Consider the following 15,280-nt stretch of genomic DNA (forward strand, 5'->3'; position numbering starts at 1 on the left):
AGAAATCACTTCATTGTAAGTGGGGCATGCAAAATCAAAACCCTTTGAGGGCTCATTTATTGATACTAGCGTAAGCATATGCAAAAGCACTAAATGAATATTTCTATGATGCTCTGAGCAGTTGAGTAAACACTCACATGCATATTTACTAATATGACTCCCAAACGGGGAACTATATTAACCTAACAAGATGGGTTTGCTGATTTAAAGGATTCAAAAAGGCCAGTCACCCACTCCTAAAAAGAATTCTATTTGTTGCCACACATTCACTTCTACATAGAGTCTGATATATAAGAGTTAAGGGGCCCTAGTTCCCATATGGATTGTTCTGGCAGTATTCAATATGAAAGGAGAGCTTTGTTTTAACCTTGTGGTGATTTCCAGTAAGTAGCTTCTGACCATAAACTTTGAACTTCTGATCCATTTGTGCAGTGCGGGGGCAGAAGCGTGTGTATCTTTGCTTCAACGCCTTTGTTAAGATCAAACCCGTCGTTGTAATGTAGATTCTTGGTAATGATGGTCTGTTTGATAAGAAGATGAGACAAAGTCAAGCTTATAAGCAGAGACAGCATCGTGAGCCCCATTATTACAGCTAAGAAGTCACGGGGGGGGGGGTGGGTTCTGAGTGTCTAAGAAATTCCTCATGATTATCTGATACAAAGCCCTAGATACAATCCTGGCAGAGCTCATTTGTGCATATTATATCATGCGGTGAGATCATTTGAATCTTAATATATTATTCAAAATAACCCCCAAAAATTCTGAAAAAGAGACTCTATGGCAGGAACCTGACCTGTGATGAAGTTGAAATCAAGAGAATTTTCAGATACCATAAGCATATTACATGACAGATGACTTATCACATTTCAAATATCACATGAACACTTCAGGAATCATATACAGTGAAACCTGGGAGGCAACTGGACTACAATCATGTCATTTATCCTTGTGTTCCCGATACGTAGCCAAGTGCGTGGTACAAAAGGATCCTCCATAAATGTTTGATTTGAATGGTCTCTTGAAACTGCCTAGCTGAATTAGGAAGGTAACAGTATGCTTCGCAAAACAAAACTCTTTGAGCATGCTTGACTATGTAGTTAATAAGTCAATAAATGTTCACTGAACACTTACTATAATATATGCAAAGGACTGTGCTGTGTTCTATGGGGCCAGTACAAAGATAAATGAGGCTTAATTTTTACAAAGAGAAAGCTCACAGTCCAGTAGCATACATAAGACCCGTATAGAAGCATATAAGTAACTGGAAAATACAATAAAATGTGTATTATTCAAGTCCATATTCCATGGGTGGGACCACGTATTTTGTTTCCCCCGGACTTCTAATGGTAGTCTTAATACTGGGGAGGATGCAAATAGATGTGGCAGGACTCAGGAGATAGCAGCGGGCACGGCACCTTCTTATTTCCTAATAATAGCTACGGAGAGACAGGAATTAGAATGGACAGGGACATTAAAAATCACAAGAAAGCTCCTAATAATCGCACTGCTATTGCAAGATATCGCAAGCGTGTGCTTTACTTACCTTCCAGTCTTCACTATCGATGTTTCGGTATTTTAATTCATATTCTATTGTGCATTCCTCAAACTTATCCAGAAACAGTGGAGGTTGCCATTGCAAACAGAGATAACCTAAGTATCCTGGGTCTACTATCTCAAAATCCTGAGGAGGATTAACTGAAAGAAAATCCATAAAACATTTTTACTTTTTTGTCCTGTCTCTTACGACAACAATTGCTAAGTCTAGATTACTTCCTTATGTCCATCAGCTGGTGAATGGAGAACTAAACTGTAGTACATCGATACAATGGAATATCATCAGCCGTAAGGAAGAGTGAGGTAGTGATACAAGCTACAGCATGCAAGAACCTCAAAAACATTAAGCTAAATGAAAGATGCCAGTCACAAAAGATCACATGAGACCAATTTACATGAAATACCCAGAATAGGCAAATCCATTGAGACAAAAGTCAATTCGTGGTTGCCAGGGGCTGGAGGAAGGGAAGAATAACAGATGACTGCTGATTAAAGATTCGATTTTTTTTTTTTGGAGAAATAGAAATATTCTGGAACTGAGGAGTTGGGGCTGTTACACAACTCTGTGGATATGCTACAGACCGCTGAACGGTACACTTTAAAATTTTTTTTTAATGTTTATCTTTATTTTTGAGACAGAGAGAGACAGAGCATGAGCGGGAGAGAGACAGAGAGAGAGGGAGACACAGAATCAGAAGCAGGCTCCAGGCTCTGAGCTGTCAGTGCAGAGCCCGACGCGGGGCTCGAACTCATGAAGCAGCGAGTTCACGACCCGAGCGGAAGTCGGATGCTCAACCGACTGAGCCACCCAGGCGCCCCTGAACAGTACTCTTTAAAAGGCTGGGTTTTATGTTATGTAAATCATATCGATAAAGCTGTTAAAAAGTCTAGATTACTGCTATATGCAAACATGACTTTGCCTAGCGCGGTACTAAGTTTTCATAGATACAAGAAATTCCACATGGAGTTATCTCTGTGGTTATGTAGACCAGAATTTGCCCTAGGATGGGAGCACTTGATTATGTAAACCTAATAGCAAGAGCCAATCAGTATTAATTCAGTGTTTATTATATACATATAACATCCTGGCAAAAGGGATAGAAAATGTAAAATATGACTACTATGGCTAAATGCCTGAAGAATTATTAACAAGCAGATCTTGTTGTTCAATTCTGGTTAACTGAACCCTCTCGCTAACTAAAGTTCAGAGCTATTCCTAGAGTATGGCCAACCAGGGCCATTCTCTGGACGGACTTAAGAAAAACTGTCAGGCAGCTGAGCAGAGTGGCATTAGGAAAAAGCCCGTTTTATTTGGGGGTGAGGGAGGTAAGGAACAGTGCAAGGCAATAGCTCCTCCATCTAGTGATTTAAAAAAAAAAAAGCTTTTTAGTGTTTATGCATTTTTGAGAGACAGAGACAGAGCGCCGGTGGGGAAGGGGCAGAGAGAGAGGGAGACAGAATCCGAAGCAGGCTCCAGGTTCCAAGTTCCAAGCTGTCAGCACAGAGCCAGACACGGGGCTCAAACTCACGAACCGTCAGATCATGACCTGAGGTGAAGTCTGACGCTTAACTGACTGAGCCACCCAGGCCATCTGGTGACTTAAAAAGCAAACAAACAGAGGCGCCTGGATTCTGCGTTTCCCTCTCTCTGTCGCCCCCTCCCCCGCTCATGCTCTCTCTCTCTCTCTCTCTCTCAAAAATAAATAAACATTAAAAAAAATTTTAAGGGGCTCCTGGGTGGCTCAGTCCGTTCGGCTCAGGTCACGATCTCACGGTCAGTGAGTTCAGGTCCCACATCGGGCTCTGTGCTGACATCTCGGAGCCCGGAGACTTTTTCGGATTCGGTGTCTCCCTCTCTCTCTGCTCCTCCCCCACTCACGCTCTGTCTCTCTCTGTCTCTCAAAGATGAATAAATGTAAAAAAAAATTTTTTTTAATTTAAAAGATAAAAAGCAAACAAACAATAGTACCACCCTCATGTTGCCTTTCTGCTAATAAATTCATTTCGGCCCATTTATTTTAATGCTGGATTTCTTAATACTTATTGAGGTGAAGAACCCACAAAAAAAAAAACTGTGGCACAAATTATACTTTGATATTGGGACGCCCGTGTACCAATAAAGAAGGTCTTCTACTGAGGTTGAAATGACAACCCCACTGCTTCAACTCTTACGGGTAGAAATCTTTGTGAAATACATTGTTCTGATTACCTTCTGCAATAAGAAAAATTCAGTAGACATGATTTAGCAATTCTGTGGTCATTTTTAACTCTTACTTGAATCTCTGTATATTTTTTGTATGTATCTAATTGCCTTAAAAGTTAAGGATAGCAAAGAAAGTTTTCCAGTTAGCTGAGTAACAGGCAATGAGGCGTCACATAAGCAACTTATTTCTTAGAAGACTATACAAAAAGGTATGGAAAGTGTGTTTTAGCTTGGCTTTCACTCTGCAAAGTGTTCCTTATCATTAGTTACCTCATATGTGAGGCTGGCTAGCGGGTACATCTTTTGTGTATGGACTTCCTGAAATATTTCCAGTAACAATCCATCTACTTATTACGCATTTTAACAGGGTAGGTTGAAAAGACGGTTAAGGGGCGCCTGGGTGGCTCAGTCGGTTAAGCGTTCGACTTCAGCTCAGGTCACGATCTCGCGGTCCGTGAGTTCGAGCCCCGCGTCGGGCTCTGGGCTGACAGCTGAGCCTGGAGCCTGCCTCTGATTCTGTGTCTCCCTCTCTCTCTGCCCCTCCCCCGTTCGTACTCTGTCTCTCTGTGTCTCAAAAATAAATAAACATTAAAAAAAATTTTTTTTTAAAAAAAGAAAAGACAGTTAATACCCCAAATTTTAAAACTACTCCGTTGTTGCTTTACCTTTTATCTCAGCATTTGAAGACACAGAACTAAATGCTGTGCAAATGAGTAGGCTATAGAAGCATAGGACATCCAAGTGAACGAAAGCCATTTCTCCAAGATTCAATACCTTGAAATAGCCAGTCTGAGAAGGAAAAATACAACATTTTAACTTTGTCTTACTTCAAACAACCAAATGACTCAATGTAACTAAAAATGTATTCGGAAACTCCTGTGCGCTTTCTTCCAGGATTTGGAAAAACTGCCCCTTTGAACGTGGAAACCAAAAAAAAAATCAACTTTGGAACCGAAAAACTGGAAAGGGAGGATTCCAGTCTCGTTTTTCTACAAGAGCATGAAAAAGGCGAAACAAATGTACCCCAAACCCCCCATATCCCTTCATACCCACCCCACCTAAGGAGACCTTCCCGTACATGGCATGCTAGAGCCAGGATAAGATGACTTCAAACAGCCTTCAGCCTGAAGACTGACTGAGCCAGACCCACCAGAGTGTCACTGGCTCACAGTGGGAATTATGAGATCATCGATCTCCATAGCAATCCTCTCTCCTAGCAACAAAGAAAATACACTGATACATGTACTCTTTTTTGAGATTTAAAAAGTATTTGAAAGTTATCTGACAGCTAAGAAAGCATAGAGACTACACCAAAGCCTCGGATACCTCTTTGCTCCATTTCTTCATAAATATTAAATCACTGTCCTCTACTCTTTCCTGGAAACATCTTCACAGTTGCCCCGACCAGAAACCTGGGCATTTTTCTCAACTCCTCCCTCTCACATATAGCCTCTCCATTATCACTGCCCCTTCCATGATGAGGATCTTATCGTCAGGATCTCATCATCCAGTCTTTCCTGCCTCCAAACCATTCTCCATACCACGCACAGCAAGAATGACCTCTCTAAAAGGCAAATCTCACTTTTCACCCCTTTCTTAAAACAACACTTCACTGTCATAGAATACAACCTAACAATCTTTACTTTCTTGAAGGATATTGATTGATCAGAATTTAAAGGATTCGTGTCTCCACGTACCTACTTGATCAAAAACCACTCTCCTTTCAAAGAAAAATCGCTACTCCCAGCTCTGTACCTGTCCTTGCGTCTATATTCCTGGAACCAACAATTTCACAGGAAGTTAAGGAGTAAAGATCACTATTCCAACATTCCGGGATTACCTTTTTTTTCTCTGGTATAAATTCACCAAGTAGGAGAGACCCTCTCTCCTGTACCACCCTCTTCAACCTACCTGGCCGATCTGCAATGTTCTAATGTTGGTAAGTTTCCATTATTACATCATAGAATCTTGGGACCAAACTATTAAAGCCAGCATGTATATTGGAGACATTAGCCCAGTCACGTTTACATATTGGGAAGTAAAACTCAGACTTGCTCAAGATTACAGAGCAAGTTAGTAGCAGGGCTGAAGTAGGACAGAACTATGATTCCTAATCCAGTGTATTTCCACCCCTCTTATGCTGGATCCCACAAGTTTGACGATCATGAACGCTTTTCCTCTGGGACTCCAGTATTTAAGTCTTCCTTCAATTAGCTAGCGGGGCTGAACCACAATACCATGCTATTTTTTCTAGGTCTCATAAAAGCATAACAGAACAGCATTTCTCTTCCTGGGGTCCAATAAACTTCTCTCTTCAACTCCTCCTTCCCCACGTGCAAACCCTCTGCTGTCCTCTGAAGCACCTGTACGTAGTAGGTAGGTCTGGTCAACAGACCTTCCCCAGAGCTGCTCTCATGGATCAAGGTGAACACACTGGTTACTTTTGCATCCAAGGCAGCAATCGGTCTGACGAAGGGAAATCCTTTCATATTACCAATAAGGACTACGACGATCAGACCCCCCCTTAAACTGCTCCCAGAGACGTCTTAAAGTTCTCTCCCCCGAATCAGTCTGTCCTTACGTATTTCATAGCCCCGTGTCATGTGAAGTACAAACGGCAAGAGTTAAAAATCCCTCGTTTGGGGGAGCCTGGGTGGCTCAGTCAGTTAAGTGTACGACTCTTGATTTGGGCTCACGATCTCATGGTTCGTGAGTTCAAGCCTCGCATCCGGCTCTCTGCTGTCAGTGCAGAGCTGGCTTCAGATCCTCTGTCCCTTCTCTCTTTGCCCCTCCCCCCCCCGTAAATAAATAAATAAATACATACATACATACATAAATAAATAAACGTTTTTTTAAAAAAATCCCTTGCTTCTACCCTTTTTATAGGCTGCCGAAATTTGACTCGGGCTATTAAATAGCACTTCCTAGATCAGCCCAATGCATTTACAGTTACGGTCCCACTCAGACTTTCTCACACAAATGAACATGAAGACAACTCTTTGCTTGGCTTCTGGGTTACAAGATGGCCGCTTGTGTAGTGAGGTACTTTATATACTATGTGGTTACCAGGAAAGACAGAATTTTTCACAAGCGAGGAAGGGACCTGAAGACAAAGGGAAGATGGGGGATGAAAATGCAGACACACAAAGTTTAAAAATCGTTTCTGAGGGGCGCCTGGGTGGCTCAGTCGGTTGAGCATCCGACTTCAGCTCAGGTCACGATCTCACGGTCTGTGAGTTCGAGCCCCGCGTCGGGCTCTGGGCTGATGGCTCAGAGCCTGGAGCCTGCTTCCGATTCTGTGTCTCCCTCTCTCTCTGCCCCTCCCCCATTCATGCTCTGTCTCTCTCTGTCTCAAAAATAAATAAACGTTAAAAAAAAAAATTAAAAAAAAAAATCGTTTCTGATATACTCTCCACTCCCAGCCCACAGTTAGCAACCAAGCATCTCGTCTCAACTCGTTGGTTTTTAAAAAGGAGGAAATACCACGGGAGAAAGGTGAATTGTCCAAACTCACACACCTTATTGGTGGCAGAGCTAGGACTGAAAACCAGCTCTCATGAGCCCTTCTCACTGACTCGAAAATAAATTTTCTTTTTATAAGGAGGCTGTCCTACACCTACCCATCTTACCGGAAGCCTCCCCTGAACCTTGGTCAATGTACTCTCACCACCCAAACCATCAACCCACCACACAGTTTTACCATTACACCATTTTGGGCAGAGTAATAATCCAACAAGCTTTCACTGAGCACCTTTGTTCTGCCACATACTATTCCAGGTAAACCTTGTCGAAGATACAAGGCGCAAGTGACATGTCGCAGTATCTAGGAGAGCAACAATCCTGCTACGACTTATTCAGCATTCAGAGCATCCCGGGCACCGCCTTGTGCTAAGCATTCTACATACATTATATCATAAAATACTCATAGTCAGCATTGGATGGATGTACTCTTTTCTTTCCCATTTTAAAGACTAGACGCTGAGACACAGAGAAATTAAACAATTCCCTGCAAGTCACAGAGACCGTACATGGTGAAGCTTGGATCTGAATCCAGTCTAGTACCAAAAGCCCTTGATGATAACCAGTATGCTAGGCATTTTCCGTTCCTAAGATCAGTGTGGATGGCAGCTTCCTGTTTCTACCCACTCAGTTTCACACATTACTGCCTAAACTATTTCCCACTGAGAATCTCCTTTGGAATGGCACGCCTAAACGATTTCCTGTTTTCAGCCTCACTTCCCATCTCTTCAAAGCCGTGCTTCATACTCCCCTTGTTCTAGGAGCCGGCTGGGATAATCCTGGCATAACTGGAGAAACTCCAGGTACTTACCAATTATCTGGTTTCTCAAGAAATGAGTTATCAGAGGCAATTATCACAGGTCTTCTTTTTTTTCTCTTCTCCACTTTGGAGACATTAATTAGAATCTCTAATACTTCCCTTCCTGTCTTATAATCAAGCACACTGGAAAAAAAAAAAAAAAAATAGATAGGTGCTCCTGAAATAGCCAGCAGGCCAGAACACAGATTCTACAAGTCACAAGATGGGGGAGGTTATGGGCGGGGCAAAAAGCAACTAAAGCAAATTCAGAATCACAGCATTGTATGTAAAAGCTGGCAGGACTAATCGATCTTTGGATAAACAAATAGATACATAGCTGAGGAACTCGTTATATTAAAAGGCACAATGGTGTATCAAACTGGGTTTCAGCCCTGCCTCGACCACTGATGTTCTTGGAGGGAAATTATAATTCAGTTTCCATCTATAAAGTGGAGGTGAGGATGCCAGCCTGGAAGACTTGGGCTGAAGATTAAATGAGACAATGTATGTGACGGTATGCTCTGAGCATGCTCTGTATGCTTCTGAGCACCTGGCTACTAGTCAAAAATTTGAAAATAACTTGTTGCAACCCTACACATTTGCCCCTACTAATTCAGCAAAATTGACCCGTCCACCGTTGGTAAGTAGACACTTATTATTAACCTCCAACTTCCCCCACCCTTGTTCATACATCAGTTGCGTTTACCGATATGTGTCTTCATAATAATTAATTTCAGGCATTCGCCTCTCTTTTTACAGCTTACAAAGAATGTACTGAATTATTTCAACACCCCTGCAGGTGTATAAGGTTGGTATTAAATATTTACAATCAGTAAAACTGGGGCTTAGAGAAGCGATGTGACGGGCACAAGGTCTCACCGGCTGGTACGGGTCTGTGTTGAAAGGCAAGGGAAAAGAAGTAAGGGACAGAAAAATGTGGCAAGGCTGAGAAGGTAGTCACTCGCATAATATGGCTTTGTAGAAAAGTTCCTTTCCTACCTTGGCAAAGAAATACAGAAAGACTATTCCAAAGCATATGAAATGACCGCAGGTCGTCGTTTTGTTTGTCAAGGCAGCAACCACGTTACAGAGACAAATACCTATTGATTAGAAAATAATGAATGGAGTTTGACAATGTCCCTAAGATGACTTCTTAAAAAAAAAAAAACACGTACAAAAAAGTATGGCCGTGTTATTTATGTTGCCGTCAGACTGAAAAAAATCAGCGTTATAAAACTTGAAACCTTCCATTCACATTATTTAAAGTGTCTAGAGAAACAGCCAGGGCAGTAAGAATAGGGCTGGGAGAAAAAAGAAAATGGCAACATCTCTAGAGAAGTAGAGCTTGAGGAGAGAAAAATGGAAACGTGGAGGGACCAATTTCCTCTCATATCAGTTAATCCGCTGTGTATCCATCCATGGTTTCAGGATGTGACTCAAAAGCACTAGCTTCCTGAATAACGAATCTTGTGTCAGGGAGACTATCCAACATGTACAAAGGTCTATTCATAGCTTCTGGCATATGGCCATGACTCAGCATCATAATCAGCACCTCTGGAACCCACCAGACCCCGAGGCCTGACAACACGCTGAGATCAATACAAATACACGGCTCGGTAACAGTACAGTCACATAGGAACGAGTGGTGAGTCAAATCTGATTTAGATAATAACTAGCAAATAATCTGTTCTTCAGACAGATTCATCGTGCTTGCCACTCGTCAAGTGTGATTCATTTCCCACAGAAACACACAGAAACGTTAGACACATGCTGAATGACAACAATCACTGTAGACCAAGGAAGGAGAGGTAGGATCTCTCTTCAACAAATATCACTTTAACAACTGGTTCTGTATAACATGACATTGCATATTGATATTTATGAAATATGTTCAATGAATCTTGTAAAACATAGGTCAGTCATCTTACTCCCTCATTTTTCTTTTACATTTTTTTCAATGTTTATTTATTTTTGAGAGAGAGAGAGAGAGAGAGAAAGAGACTGAGCGTGAGTTGGGGGAGGGGCAGAGACAGAGGGAGACGCAGAATCGGAAGCAGGCTCCAGGCTGAGCTGTCAGCACAGAGCCCGACGCGGGGCTCGAACCCACGGACCTTGAGATCATGACCCGAGCCAAAGTCAGACACTTAATCAACGGAGCCACCCAGGGATCCCCCCCACCCCGTTCTTTTTTTAGATGGTTTCCTATAAGACGTCCTGAGTTCATCCAGCTAACAAGTTTCCTAAAGCACTCTCAAAACCAGTGAATTCGGTTTTGAGCTACAACGGCAACTGCCAGGTTCACAGTGTTAATTCATGAAGCAGTTTACATATTTCAGAATTAGTCCCTCATCTGAGCTGATCAGAGCTTTATTAGTTCATAATCCCACCCAACAAACCGCCAATAGGCTTTTGCAACCCTTTAAAAAACCCCCCCACTTCATCCACTTTTTAGAACTGGACAAATTGCTATTATGAAATATACCTTACATGCTATTCAAGTGAAGTCACACTGTAGAGCAATGCAGTTATCTTGAAAGGCACCACTTCTCTGGAACTAGGAAAACAATCTCTTTTGTTCAACACCCTTCTCGTTCCCAGATGCTCCCAAATACGTGTCAGCAAGCAAACACTGTGTACTCAAAACACTCACTTCGCGTAACAATTTCAAAAGTAAATAATAGAGGGTGCCCCACCCCCTCGAATTAAGTAAAAACAGAATACAAAATGTACAATTGTACAATCATAGCAGGTTTTATATGACTTCAAGATTATTCTACCAGTATGTTCCTTCATGTTCATGAGGCTTCAATTGTAAATACATGAAAATACGATATTATACGATATTAATTATAGAAAAGAATGTTAACGAAAACATATAAATATTTCTATTGTGTATTCATTATTTACGAATTAGTTTTGGAAGCCTACCACATGCCAGGCAATCTTCCAGGCATGAGGGATACAACAGGGAATAAGACAAAAACACCTGCCCTTTTGGAACTAACTTTCTGGTGTGGGAGACAGACGATAAACAGATCGTTATAATTTCTATCAAGAAAAATAAAGCAGGATAATTTGAAAGAGAGTAATGAGGACTCCTTTTATTTTTTTTAATGTTTATTTATTTTTGAGAGAGAGAGACAGAGTGTGAGCAGGGGAGGGGCAGAGAGAGAGAGGGAGACACAGAATCGGAAGCAGGCTCCAGGCTCCGAGCTGTCAGCGCGGAGCCCGACGCGGGGCTCGAACTCACAGACTGTGAGGTCATGACCTGAGCTGAAGTCGGACGCTTAACTGACTGAGCCACCCAGGCGCCCCAATGAGGACTCCTTTTAAATAGGATGGTCAGGGAATGCCTCTCTGAAAAAGTGGCATGAAGGACTTCCATGAAGTGAGGAAATGAATCAGGTAAAGACACAGGAGAAGAATCTTCCAGGCGGAAGGAATAGCACAATCGAAAGCCCTGAGGTGGGAATCAGCTTCGCAGTTCTAGAAATAGCAAGCCCAGTAGGACAGAAAAGAGAAAAGGTTACATGATCTCATAAAGATAGGCAGACCATGGTCCCGCATTTCCCATTTATTTTAGGAAAGGGGGAGGCAGTTGCACAGTCGTGAGCATGGTGACGTGATGTAACTTACATTTTCACAGGCTGCTCTGTACGGAAGGAAGAGGTAGGAGCAATAATGCAGGTTAGAGCTGACGGTGACATGGATCAAGCTGAAAGCAGTGGGGACCCTGATGGGATCTACCGATGGACTGAGTGTAGAGTATCGGAGGACGATGCCTCTATTTTTGTCATGGGCAACGGGATCATCGTTGATGGGGCCTGGGGATGATGGACAAGAGTTCAGCTTTGGATGGTTCAGTTTAAGCTGCCTAACTCAACACCCAAGGGGAGAAGATGAATAGGCGGTTGGACATTTGACTCTGGAAACTCAGGGAAAGACCAGAGCTACAGATATATATTTGACAGTCACCAGTATATAGATAGTATTAAAGCCACATGAACAATTGAAGTCCTCTAGGGTATACTATAAAGTAGATGAAATAAAGAAAAGAGAACCAAGGCCTGAGATCTGGGACACTCTAATCCACAGAGGTCAAACAATGAGGATATACCAACAAGGGAGACTAAGGCGAGGCCAGGGAGGCAAGAGGAAAACCTCTAGAGTTTTTGGTGCCCCAGAAACCATGTAAAGAAAAGGGTTCAAGGAGAGAGTGATAGACAATGTCAAAAGCTGCTGACAGGACAAATAAGATGAGGCCTGAGAATGGTCTAATCGATTGGGAAAATGGGAAATAACTGGGGACCCGGATAAAGGAAAAATTGGAGTATCTGGAGCAAATCTCAGATTAAAGTGGGTTCACAAAAGGATAGATGGGCAAATGGAAACCATGAGTATAGATAACTCTGCTGAGGAGTTGGCTATAAAGGGACACAGGTGCTCCATTTTTTTTCCCCAAATTTTTACTTAAATTCAAGGTAGCTAACATATAATGTAATATTGGGTTTCAGGAGACTGTAGTGATTCATCACTTACCTAGGACACCCAGTGCTCATCCCAACAAGTACCCTCCTTAATGCCCATCCCCCATCTAGCCCATCCCCCCACCCACCTCCCCTCCATCAACCCTCAGTTTGTTCTCTATAGTTAAGAGTCTCTTATGGTTTGCCTCCCTCTCTGTTTTTTTCTTCTTTTATTTTTCCTGCCTTTCATTTTTAAAACGCCGGAACATTCTCTCTTCTTAATACACTTTCATTAGCTCTTCAGCTTCAGAATAATACTTCCCCTGGTCACTTGAAGATTAAACCAGTTTTGGAACCTTGTAAGCTTACTTTTTAAAAGTGCTTATGACAGGGGCAACTGGGTGGCTCAGTTGGTTAAGCTTCAGACTGTGGCTCAGGTCATGATCTCTTGGTCTGTGAGTTTGAGCCCCGGGTCAGACTCTGTGCTGACAGCTCAGAGCCTCGAGCCTGCTTCAGATTCTGTTTTTCCCTCTCTCTCTGCCCCTCTCCCACTCATGCTCCATGTCTCCCTCTCTCTCTCTCTCTCTCTCTCTCTCTCTCAAAAATGAAAAAACGTTAAAAAATTTTTTTAACTGCATATGTGACAAAAAGAGTTATTTTTGTACTTGTATGCAGGCAGAGATTGTTTTCCAGTGGAGTTATTGCCCTTCCTAAAAATGAATTTCCTATTTTAAGACAACTGGTTCTTTATAATCATCTGCTTAAAAGCTCTAACTAAATCCACTTCATAATCCTAAGTGATAGATCTACCTACCTACCCACTTTCTCACTGTTTTTTTGTTTTGTTTTGCTTTGCTCTTCATTTTGAGACAGAGAGAGCGTGAGTGGAGGAGGGGCAGAGAGAGAGAATCTCAAGCAGGCTCCACGCTGTCAGTGCCGAGCCGGACACGGGGCTCAAACTCACAAACCATGAGATCATGACTTGAGCCGAAATCAAGAGTCAGACGCTTACCTGACGGACCCACTCAGGCGCCCCTCTCACTGTTTTCGATAGCTGCTTTTGAACCTGGGTTAGACCATGTTTCCTAAGTGACTTTAGAGTCTTCTCATCAAAATGGAATCTCCGAGTCTCTATTTTTCTAATCTGTCTGATGGCTGTATGGATGCTGACACGGTCATAGGCATCCATCCAGATCTTCATTTCCCAGACATTTCCTGAGCATCCATTTTGCACTCAAGGCTACAGATACGAAAACAAGCAAAACGCACTGTTCCCTACACTCGAGCCTACTCAAGGAGCAGTCAGAAACACAGTTACTCACTACACACCGAGTAGAGTGGCCAAAATCTGGAACTCCACCACCAACAAATGATAAAGGGGATGTGAAGCGACAGGAACGATCATTCATCGCTGGTGGGAATGCGAAAGAGTACAGCCACTTTGGAAGACAGTGTGGTGAATTCTTCAAAGCTAAATATATTCTTACTATACCACCTAGCAATGGTGCTTGTTGGTATTTACCCAAAGAAGTCAAAAGCTACGTCTACACAAAAATCCGAGCGTGGATGTGTTTAGCAGTTTCATTCATGATTGCCAACACTTGGAAGCAACCCAAGATGTCTTTCAGGAGGTGAATAGATACATAAATTATAGTACATCCAGACAGACAATGGAATATTATTCAGTGCTAAAAAGAAATGAGTTATCAAGCCATGAAAAGACATGGAGGGGGGGCTCTTGGGTGGCTCAGTTGGTTAAGTATCTGACTCTTGAGTTCAGTTCGGGTCATGATCTCGTGGTTCGTGGGTTCGAGTCCCGCATCGTGCTCTGTGCTGACAGCTAGGAACCTGGAGCCTACCTCCTCTTTCTGCCCCTCCCCCACTAACACTCTGTCTCTCTCTCTCTCTCTCTCTCAAAAATGAATAAACATTAAAAAAATTTTTTTTAAAAAGACATGGAGGAGCTTTAAACACCTATTACCTAGTGAAAGAAGCCAATCTGAAAAGGCTACATACTATATGCTTCCAGCTATATGACATTCTGGAAAAGACAAAAGCATGAAGATAATAAAATGACCAAAGGTTGCCAGGGGTTGGAGTGAGGGAGAGGGATAAACAGGCAGAGCACAGAGAATTTTTAACGCAGTTTGTGTCTACACAAAACGAAGACCAACATTCCTGAACATCTTTTCAGCTACATGACATGTGCTTAAGTTCTGACCCAAAAGATATAAACGGAAGTGTTATCTCCAATCTCTGGGTCATGCCTTTAGAAAGGATGGTCCTTGGAGCGCCTGGGTGGTTCAGTCTGCTAAGTGTCTGACTCTTGATTTTGGTTTAGGTCAGGATCTGAGGTCATAGTTAGGAGATCAAGCCCTGTGTCGGGCTCTGTGTGGAGTGTGGAGCCTGCTTAAGGTTCTCTCTCTCTCTCTCTCTCTCTCTCTCTCTCTCTCTCTCGTTCTCTGTCTCAAACAAACAAATAAATAGCAAACAAATAAAATAAAAAAATAAAATAAAAAGAATGGACCTTTTCATTACATTTTTTTTAACGTTTATTCATTTTTTGAGAGACAGAGAGTGAGTGGGGGAGGGACAGAGAGAGGGAGACACAGAATCCGAAGCAGGCTCCAGGCTCTGAGCTGACAGCACAGAGTCCCATACGGGGCTCGAACTCACAGTGAGATCATGACCCGAGCCGAAGTCGGATGCTCAACCGACTGAGCCACCCCGGCGCCCCCC

At 42.5% G+C, this 15,280-nt stretch overlaps 1 protein-coding gene across 6 annotated transcripts in view; it reads right to left on the minus strand.

Annotated features, from left to right (window-relative positions):
* IL13RA2 (interleukin 13 receptor subunit alpha 2) overlaps window positions 1-15,280 on the minus strand; it is a 39,268-nt gene that overhangs the window by 12,707 nt on the left and 11,281 nt on the right. For 3 of the 6 annotated variants that reach the window (XM_049644217.1, XM_049644211.1, XM_049644212.1), the window contains exons 2-6: window positions 9,075-9,175; window positions 8,088-8,219; window positions 4,423-4,546; window positions 1,544-1,695; window positions 368-521 (exon numbers count right to left, since the gene is read on the minus strand). In XM_049644217.1, the coding sequence (XP_049500174.1) occupies window positions 368-521; window positions 1,544-1,695; window positions 4,423-4,513 (397 nt within the window). In that variant the 5' untranslated portion in view covers window positions 4,514-4,546; window positions 8,088-8,219; window positions 9,075-9,175. Of the gene's footprint in view, window positions 1-367; window positions 522-1,543; window positions 1,696-4,422; window positions 4,547-4,835; window positions 4,916-5,597; window positions 5,983-8,087; window positions 8,220-9,074; window positions 9,176-15,280 lie in introns of those variants that run through there. The other 3 variants (XM_049644216.1, XM_049644215.1, XM_049644213.1) reach the window with 3 other exon arrangements.

This window comes from Panthera uncia, chromosome X, assembly GCF_023721935.1.
Source record: "Panthera uncia isolate 11264 chromosome X, Puncia_PCG_1.0, whole genome shotgun sequence".
In the NCBI taxonomy this organism is placed as follows: domain Eukaryota; kingdom Metazoa; phylum Chordata; class Mammalia; order Carnivora; family Felidae; genus Panthera; species Panthera uncia.